We start from the raw sequence: 11,419 nt of genomic DNA on the forward strand, positions 1-11,419 counted from the left end.
CACAACATTCAGCATACACACAAACACACAACATACAGCATACACACACACACGCACACAACATTCAGCATACACACAAACACACACAACATACAGCATACACACACACACAACATTCAGCATACACACACGCACAACATTCAGCAGACACACAAACACACACAACATACAGCATACACACACACACACGCACACAACATTCAGCATACACACACACAACATACAGCATACACACACACACGCACACAACATACAGCATACACACACACACAACATTCAGCATACACACACACACAACATTCAGCATACACACACAACATACAGCATACACACACACACGCACACAACATTCAGCATACACACAAACACACACAACATACAGCATACACACACACACAACATTCAGCATACACACACGCACACAACATTCAGCAGACATACAAACACACACAACATTCAGCATACACACACACACACACAACATACAGCATACACACACGCACAACATACAGCATACACACACACACACGCACACAACATTCAGCATACACACACACACAACATACAGCATGCACACAACATTCAGCATACACACACGCACACAACATACAGCATACACACACAACATTCAGCATACACACACGCACACAACATACAGCATACACACACACACAACATTCAGCATACACACACGCACAACATTCAGCATACACACACGCACAACATTCAGCATACACACACGCACAACATTCAGCATACACACACGCACAACATTCAGCATACACACAAACACGCACAACATTCAGCATACACACAAACACGCACAACATTCAGCATACACACACACACGCACAACATTCAGCATACACACACGCACAACATTCAGCATACACACACGCACAACATTCAGCATACACACACGCACAACATTCAGCATACACACACGCACAACATTCAGCATACACACACGCACAACATTCAGCATACACACACGCACAACATTCAGCATACACACACACACGCACAACATTCAGCATACACACACGCACAACATTCAGCATACACACACGCACAACATTCAGCATACACACAAACACACACAACATACAGCATACACACACGCACAACATTCAGCATACACACAAACACACACAACATACAGCATACACACACGCACACAACATTCAGCATACACACACACACAACATACAGCATACACACACACACGCACACAACATTCAGCATACACACAAACACACAACATACAGCATACACACACACACGCACACAACATTCAGCATACACACAAACACACACAACATACAGCATACACACACACACAACATTCAGCATACACACACGCACAACATTCAGCAGACACACAAACACACACAACATACAGCATACACACACACACACGCACACAACATTCAGCATACACACACACAACATACAGCATACACACACACACGCACACAACATACAGCATACACACACACACAACATTCAGCATACACACGCACACAACATTCAGCATACACACACGCACAACATTCAGCATACACACACACACAACATACAGCATACACACACACACGCACACAACATTCAGCATACACACAAACACACACAACATACAGCATACACACACACACAACATTCAGCATACACACACGCACAACATTCAGCATACACACAAACACACACAACATACAGCATACACACACACACACAACATTCAGCATACACACACGCACAACATTCAGCATACACACAAACACACACAACATACAGCATACACACACGCACACAACATTCAGCATACACACACACACAACATACAGCATACACACACACACGCACACAACATTCAGCATACACACACACACAACATTCAGCATACACACACGCACAACATTCAGCATACACACACACACAACATTCAGCATACACACACGCACAACATTCAGCATACACACAAACACACACAACATACAGCATACACACAAACACACACAACATACAGCATACACACACACACAACATACAGCATACACACACACACAACATACAGCATACACACAAACACGCACAACATTCAGCATACACACAAACACGCACAACATTCAGCATACACACAAACACACGCACACAACATTCAGCATACACACACACACAACATACAGCATACACACACACACGCACACAACATTCAGCATACACACAAACACACACAACATACAGCATACACACACACACAACATTCAGCATACACACACAACATACAGCATACACACACACACAACATACAGCATACACACACACACAACATTCAGCATACACACAAACACACACAACATACAGCATACACACAAACACACACAACATACAGCATACACACACACACAACATTCAGCATACACACACAACATACAGCCTACACACACGCACACACACAACATACAGCATACACACACACACACGCACACAACATTCAGCATACACACACACAACATACAGCATACACACACACACGCACACAACATTCAGCATACACACACACACAACATTCAGCATACACACACACACAACATTCAGCATACACACACACACACGCACACAACATTCAGCATACACACACACACAACATTCAGCATACACACACACACAACATACAGCATACACACACACACAACATTCAGCATACACACACACACAACATTCAGCATACACACACAACATACAGCATACACACACACACAACATTCAGCATACACACACACACAACATACAGCATACACACACACACGCACACAACATTCAGCATACACACACACACACACAACATACAGCATACACACACACACAACATACAGCATACACACACAACATACAGCATACACACACACACAACATTCAGCATACACACACACACACACAACATTCAGCATACACACACACACAACATACAGCATACACACACACACACACAACATTCAGCATACACACAAACACACACAACATTCAGCATACACACACACACAACATACAGCATACACACACACACAACATACAGCATACACACACACACAACATACAGCATACACACACACACAACATTCAGCATACACACACAACATTCAGCATACACACACACACAACATACAGCATACACACACACACAACATACAGCATACACACACACACAACATACAGCATACACACACACACACGCACACAACATTCAGCATACACACAAACACACACAACATACAGCATACACACACACACAACATTCAGCATACACACACAACATTCAGCATACACACACAACATACAGCATACACACACACACAACATACAGCATACACACACACACACGCACACAACATTCAGCATACACACACACACAACATTCAGCATACACACAAACACACAACATACAGCATACACACACACACAACATTCAGCATACACACACAACATACAGCATACACACACACACAACATACAGCATACACACACAACATACAGCATACACACACAACATACAGCATACACACACACACAACATTCAGCATACACACACACACAACATTCAGCATACACACAAACACACACAACATTCAGCATACACACACAACATACAGCATACACACACGCACACACACAACATACAGCATACACACACACACGCACACAACATTCAGCAGACATACAAACACACACAACATTCAGCATACACACACACACACACAACATACAGCATACACACACGCACAACATTCAGCATACACACACAACATACAGCATACACACACGCACACACACAACATACAGCATACACACACACACAACATACAGCATACACACACACACAACATACAGCATACACACACACACACGCACACAACATTCAGCATACACACAAACACACACAACATTCAGCATACACACACACACACACAACATTCAGCATACACACACACACAACATACAGCATACACACACACACAACATACAGCATACACACACAACATACAGCATACACACACACACAACATACAGCATACACACACACACAACATACAGCATACACACGCACACAACATTCAGCATACACACAAACACAACATTCAGCATACACACACAACATACAGCATACACACACGCACACACACAACATACAGTTTCTGATTCATTTTATAAACAAACATTGTTTTGCATTGTTTATGATTCAGAAAAAATGGCATCTTTACAGACTTAAATATTAATATTATACTTCTAATACATCGTTGTACTAGCTGATATGATTAGAATGATCTTAAAATCACTGTACTGACCTGTCTTCAGACCTTGATGTATTCAGTGTATATATAATAAATATATCTTCTCCAACACACAGGCCTGGCCCCTAAGAGCAGAAATGAGAAAGATGACGGGTTTGTCAGAGTCACGTTCAAAAATGAAAAAGGTAGGAAAGGTACACACACACACACACACACACACACACACACACACACACACACACACATTGTTTTGCTTGCTGACTTTATCTCTGTAAGTGCGTTAGTTAGCGCCCTCTGGTGGTCGTTCTACACATTTTCTGTATTTAAAACACAAGAACTCCGTGTGATTGCTCTTAGAATCAGTCGTGGACAGTTGTCATAACCCATAAGAACAACAACCGATGGATGGATGGATGGATGGATGGATGGATGGATAGATAGATAGATAGATAGATAGATAGACTGCAAATTGCAGTATTTCTGATCTGTTTCTGTTAACAATAAAGAGAAAGGTTGTAAGTCATATTCTATAATGTAATACTGATTTATGTGAAAAATCATTCAAACTTCAGAGAATTGAGAAGTTAATCATTTCTCTAGTGCTCTGTTGTTATTTAGGTCAGTGTGTTGAACTGATACATGATTCATGTCGGTTATGAAGACGGTATAAAGAGCATTGAAATAATGACTTCAGCAGTGAATGATGCTTGTTGTGTGTTATTAATTGTCGTAAATCAAATTCAGTTTTATTCAGATTTAAATCAGTGGTAGCTCAAGTGGTCAAGGCTCTGGGTTGTTGATCGAAGGATCAGGGTTCAAGCCCCAGCACCACCAAGCTCCACTGTCGGGCAGTTGAGCATGGCCCTTAACCCTCTCTGCTAGCTGCCCCTGCACTCTGACCCCAACTTTCTCAGCTGGGATATGTGAAGAAAAGAATGCCACTTTGTGTGGTGATAAAGGCTTCATGCCCCCTTCATTAAGTGAGGTGAAAAGACTGGCAGATTTATAAAATTAGTCAAAATAACAATAAAATATAAAATAAAATTAGAATAAAAAAATTTAATAAAATTAGCTGTATGGAATAAAGGGGAAAATAAATAGATAAAATATTATATATTTAAAAAAAAATTAAAATGAAAAAAATAAAGAATATTTGTGCAATGTGTGTGTTGTATATATTCAATTCAATTTTAATTCAATACAATTTATTTGTACACAAAAAAATACAGGTCTCTTACAGATAATATATAGTATACAGCTAATGATGAGAGTGCCATATTAAAAATATATACTTTGGATGATACTAAACTGGTGGCTATAAACCTCTATTAGCAGCTAGTGCCTAACATATTCAGGCCTGAAAGGAAGATTTGGGCTGAGAAGAAGCTAGTTCTGTGCTTGGAGGAATGTGAAGCGTGAATGATTTGCTCTCTTGGATGCCGTAGTGTGTGTGTGTGTGTGTGTAACGTCTTTAACGTCTTTAATGTCCGTTTGATCTCTTTAACGCTGCACCATGTCAGAACTCAGTGCCGGGTTTAGACTTTAATGAGCAGCTCAACATGCAGCAATCAATCCTTTTTTCAGTGTAATCTCTGGTTCGTGACTAGTTTTTTTTTGTTTTTTTTCCATGGCTACAGTGAAGAAAATGCAGACGCCCGATTATCGTACCTACCTGCGCCTGTGGAACCAGGAGACCAAATCTAAAACGGAGAACATGAAGGATCTCCCAAAACTCAACCAGGTACCCAAACAGTTCTCTATTCATTTTCAGTATTCCAGCATTTTTACATCAAAACATGATTACACTGTGCTGTGTTAAAGCAGTCCTTCATAATAAACGACAATCTCTCTCCTTTCCCTCTCACTCCCTTTCCCTCTATCTACCACATCCTCTTCTGCTCTGCCTTTCTGTTTTTCATTTCCTCTCCTGCTCTCTACTTTTATCTCAACCCCCCCCCCCCCCCCCCCATCTCTCCCTCCTGTTTACTCTCTTTGGTCCCTAATTTCAACTTAATTTTCCCTTCTTCTGTCTCCTTCTATTCCCTCATCTCTCCCTCTATCTTTCCTGATTTCTTCCTTCTCATCTATCTCTTTCCGTCTTTCAACTCTCCCTTACTCTTCTTTCCTTTCCTTTCCTACTCTCTCCATCTCTCTTTTTTATTCTCTTCCCTTACTTATAACCCCTCTCTTTCTTGTCTCCCCCCCCCCTTTTTCTCACTCCTCCAACTCCCTCAAAAATCTCTTTCCAACTTCTTTCACCACTATCTTCCTCAATTCTCCTACCTCCATCTCCCTCACTTTCGTGTCCCCAATCTCTGGCCCTTCTAATTTGCCCTCTTGTTTTTTTTTCCCTCAATCTGTCTCTCAGGGTCAGTTCATCGAGCTTTGTAAGACGCTGTATAACATGTTCAGCGAGGATGCTAACGAACAGGAGCTGTACCACGCCACAGCCACGGTGACCAGCCTGCTGCTGGAGATGGGGGAGGTGGGAAAGCTCTTTTGCAGTCCCTCAAGCAAGGAGGATGATGCCGATGATGAAGAGGAGGACGAGGACGAGGAGCGGGCCACCGCAAGACGCAGGAAGCAGCAGAGGACTCGGGAGGATCCGTTACACCGCTCCGTCGACGACAAGCTCCCCAACACGGCACCGATGGAGGACATCAAGCTGGACGAATCACCCAAAGACACAGGTGTGTCTTCGGCCATGCTCGTCTCTGACGACGAGACCAAAGACGACACATCGGTGTCCTCGTACTCGGTGCTGAGCGCCGGCTCGCACGAGATGGACGAGAAGCTTCAGTGTGAGGACATTGCTGAGGACACGGTGCTGGTACGCAGCGGTGCAGGAGGAAATGGGATCCCACACAGCACCAGTATCGATAAAGACTGGGCCATAACATTTGAGCAGTTTCTAGCCTCAGTGCTCACTGAACAAGCTTTGGTGCGCTACTTTGAGAAGCCTGTGGACATCGTGGCTCGCATTGCGAACGCTAAGAACGTGCGGAAGGGGGGACAGACACACATGTCCGTCAGCGATTACGAGATCTCTCTCTCGGGCTAAATCTCAGCCGGATACACAGTCTGTAAAAACTGACCGATGTCCGTGTCCACCTTTAAAGTTTACGTCAATGTTATAAACATGCACAAAATGAGACTACAGACTCACAAATAGTTTTCAACACTGGAGTAAATGTTACCAAACTACATCTACATGAGCAAAAAATGGTTGATCTGTATTTCAGACTGATCTCCGAAGCCACGTTTAAAGATCTGCATATGCACACACTGTCATCATCTCAACTACCTTTTTTCTTAATCTATTTAAATTCTGTATATTTCTCGAAGACACTGGATATTTTAGAAAGGAAACAAGTGGCTCTTAGCTGCGTATTTTCTCTAATGTGAATTCATCCTGAAGAGTCTGGCATTCTGGACCAGAAGGACTGTGAAGGACCCTCGCTTTTCGAAACAGGACTGAACAGATTCTCACCTTTTTAATCTGTAAAAAGCCGGGAAGGGACTTGCGTACATACATTATATGCTTGGTGTACTTTATATGGAGTAATAATGTTGCTATTTAACAGTATGTAATACAGGTAGACTGTGTATAGTCGTGTCATGTCTACACACTTATACCGATTGCCTATTCAGGGAGTGGCCCAGTGTCCTTTGAGACGTGAAAAGGAACTCGGTTGAGTAGACTTATGAGCAAGGAATAAGCATTCAATCCAAAATGCTGCTTTCGGGATGCTAACTGTTTGGGTTTGGCTAAGAGAAGCATTTCGGATTGACGCTGTTCCTTGAGCACAGTGAAATATTTCGAATGTACAGTAGGACATTTGACAAGCCATGAGACTGGAAGTGGAGAAAGAGAACTGAAATGATTGGATTCCCTGCTGTAAAGACTACGCATGACTGATTTGTCTCTGATTCGACACTCTCCTGTTGGAAATCTCTATATTAATACTTCCAGACATTTACAGTCTACAGCTGTGTCTCCTTATCCGACAAATAATGCACTAGGTAGAGTGCCTATGGCTTGAACAGTGCAATATATGTCGGAGAGGAAGCAGTCAAGGAGTCATCATCTATCCACTTTGCCGTCTGTCATTTTTCTGTTCCGGGCACCTGCACTTTGAGTTCCTTTCTTCGCTGTAACTCATCTAACGATGTACTGTATTTCACTATAGGAGACGTAGTGCTCTCACTCACTCTTTTACATGATTCTCATACACAACACACCACATAACCTCGCTGATGGGTTTATTCCTCTTTATTCTCCACCTTTCTCCATTTCTTTCCTCAGCATCACATGCATGTGGCATGACTGTCCACTTTCATGTAAGCTTTTTTTTTTATTTTTTATTTAAAAAAAAATCATTTTAATGCTGCTGTTTTTAGTAGTTCCTCTGTGAATTGTTTTAACTGTCCTGTATAGATTTGCTCCAAATAATAATAATAATAAAAAAAAAGTACAAACGAATTATTATGCTACCTATCAGAAAGTGTGAGATCTGGTTATTATCCGTTTTCCCTTTTCGATGTGTCTCTAAGCTTTGCTCTGCCCGGGTTCTAAACTAAATCTTCAAAGGCCAGATAGATAGATAAACAGACAGACAGACAGACAGATAGATAGAGAAAGATAGATAGATAGATAGATAGATAGATAGATAGATAGATAGATAGATAGATAGATAGATAGATAGATAGATAGACCGGCAGGCAGATAGATAGATAGATAGATAGATAGATAGATAGATAGATAGATAGATAGATAGACAGAGAAAGATAGATAGATGGACGGACAGATCAAAAGAGAGGCAAGCAGTTAGATAGATAGATAGACAGATAGATAGATAGACGGACAGATAGATGGACGGACAGACCAGCAGGCAGGCAAGCAGGCAGATAGATAGATAGATAGATAGATAGATAGATAGATAGATAGATAGATAGATAGACAGACCAACATAGAAGCAGGCAGATAGATAGATAGATAGATAGATAGATAGATAGATAGATAGATAGATAGATAGATAGATAGATAGATAGATAGATAGATAGATAGACAGACCAACATAGAAGCAGACAGATAGATAGATAGATAGATAGATAGATAGATAGATAGATAGATAGATAGATAGATAGATAGATAGATAGATAGATAGAGAAAGATAGATAGATGGACGGACAGATCAAAAGAGAGGCAAGCAGTTAGATAGATAGATAGATAGATAGACAGACAGACAGACAGACAGACAGACAGACAGACAAAGATAGATAGATAGATGGACGGACAGACCAGCAGACAGGCAGGCAGGCAGGCAGATAGATAGACAGACAGACAGACAGACAGACAGAGAGATAGATAGATAGATAGATAGATAGATAGATAGATAGATAGATAGATAGATAGACAGACAGACAGACAGACAGACAGACAAAGATAGATAGATGGACAGGCAGGCAGGCAGGCAGATAGACAGACAGACAGACAGACAGACAGATAGATAGATAGATAGATAGATAGATAGATAGATAGATAGATAGATAGATAGATAGACAGACAGATAGACAGATAGACAGACAGACAGACAGACAGACAGACAGATGTGTGTGCATGTGCGTGTAGGTGGATAGATAGACACACACACGTACAGTATATTTCTCTGCCTATCACTTTGATAAGGAGGAGTTGAGAGTGTCATCTTTTATTGGTCAGCTGTGTCAGATGGACTGACTCGCTTTCTTTCCACCCAGTCGATGATGCAGCTCTGGGTGTTGGCCTCATCAGCCAATCAGGGCAGTCCAGTTGCCTCGAGCCCATTCCCAGTTTGTTTGCTTGTTTGACGGTGCCCATTATTTACATTTCTTCACAGCACTGTCTGATGCTGAAGTTGACACTGTGTTCATGAACTCTTGGGAATTTATCATTTTTCCTTCAGCTGTTCGGTCATAACAGACCTCAGATTAGTTTATCTCTCTCCACACATTAATTATTTAATGACATCACAGACACCTTGGTCACAGTGTCTATTGGATTATTGAGACTGTTTACACTAGGGTTTCTGAGTCAGCCGCACTCATTCATTCACTGTAATCAGGGCTTCAGCTAAGGAACGTGTTTGAATGTGAGTTTACCTTGAGGACAGAGGGTATTATTTAAAGGTTGATGCTCTCTCTTCGTAGTCAACATTTGAGCTCAGCAGTTTCAGGCTTTTTTCCTGGTAAATTATGTGCAGTTCTGTGAGCTTCAACCGAACGAGTATGTTTACACGGATTAAAACCCAGCAGCAGGAATATCAGTAAAGTTAAAGACACAGTAAACAGGTAGAGAAATGCATTACTAAGCACCTTTTATATGGTTATTGTGGAACTTTGCTCTGCAAAACAAATAATTAGCTTTTTTGTGTGTTTTTTTATAATGTTAATTCAAGCCACAATTAAATTAGATTCACTTTTCCCCATCTATTCCAAAAGGCATGTATTTGTGTTTAGAGATGACTTTGCAGGTTGTAGTGCCATGGCAATGTTCATACAACAAACATGTATTTTCTTCCATAGTTTCTGTTTAAGAAATGATTGCTATTAATGCTGTTCGAATCCTTTAGTTTGAAATTAATTCCTCAATTACACAGACATCATGTTGACATAACAGGAAGCAGTGCCACCTCATATCTCCAGGATCTCCAAACCACAGCCAGTAAGTGGACCCTAGGTGTGAATGAATGCAAGAAAATGTGTGTGTGTGTGTGTGTGTGCGTGTGCATGGTGCCATGTGATGAATTGCCAGCTCATAAAGAGTGTACTCTGTTACAGCGTGCTCCTGGGATTCCTGAAACTGGAAACAACTGTTCTCAATTTTATTATTATCTAAGTATTAGCATTTATGTGTTAGTTATTTAATTAGAAGCATCCCTAGTGTCCTGTATTTACTGAAAGAAACCACACAGCTGAGCCTTCAGTAGCAAAATGGTGTAATCATTATGCAGTGGCTTACACTTGTTAGTTTTGATATAATGCCTAGATAGATAGATAGATAGATAGATAGATAGATAGATAGATAGATAGATAGATAGATAGACAGACAGACAGACAGACAGGTAGGTTAGTTAGTTAGTTAGTTTATT

The 11,419-nt window shown here is 41.2% G+C and overlaps 1 protein-coding gene across 3 annotated transcripts in view; it reads left to right on the plus strand.

The window, feature by feature from the left end:
* The window catches only part of tbc1d9 (TBC1 domain family, member 9 (with GRAM domain)), a 50,387-nt gene extending 41,599 nt beyond the window's left edge, over window positions 1-8,788 (plus strand). For all 3 annotated transcript variants that reach the window (XM_058385871.1, XM_058385869.1, XM_058385870.1), the window contains exons 20-22: window positions 4,406-4,474; window positions 5,927-6,030; window positions 6,658-8,788. In XM_058385871.1, coding sequence (XP_058241854.1) covers window positions 4,406-4,474; window positions 5,927-6,030; window positions 6,658-7,350 — 866 coding nt within the window. In that variant the 3' untranslated portion in view covers window positions 7,351-8,788. The remainder of the gene's footprint in view (window positions 1-4,405; window positions 4,475-5,926; window positions 6,031-6,657) is intronic.
* Window positions 8,789-11,419: the final 2,631 nt, after the last annotated feature.

The sequence above is a fragment of the Hemibagrus wyckioides genome, linkage group LG03, assembly GCF_019097595.1.
Source record: "Hemibagrus wyckioides isolate EC202008001 linkage group LG03, SWU_Hwy_1.0, whole genome shotgun sequence".
In the NCBI taxonomy this organism is placed as follows: Eukaryota; Metazoa; Chordata; class Actinopteri; order Siluriformes; family Bagridae; genus Hemibagrus; species Hemibagrus wyckioides.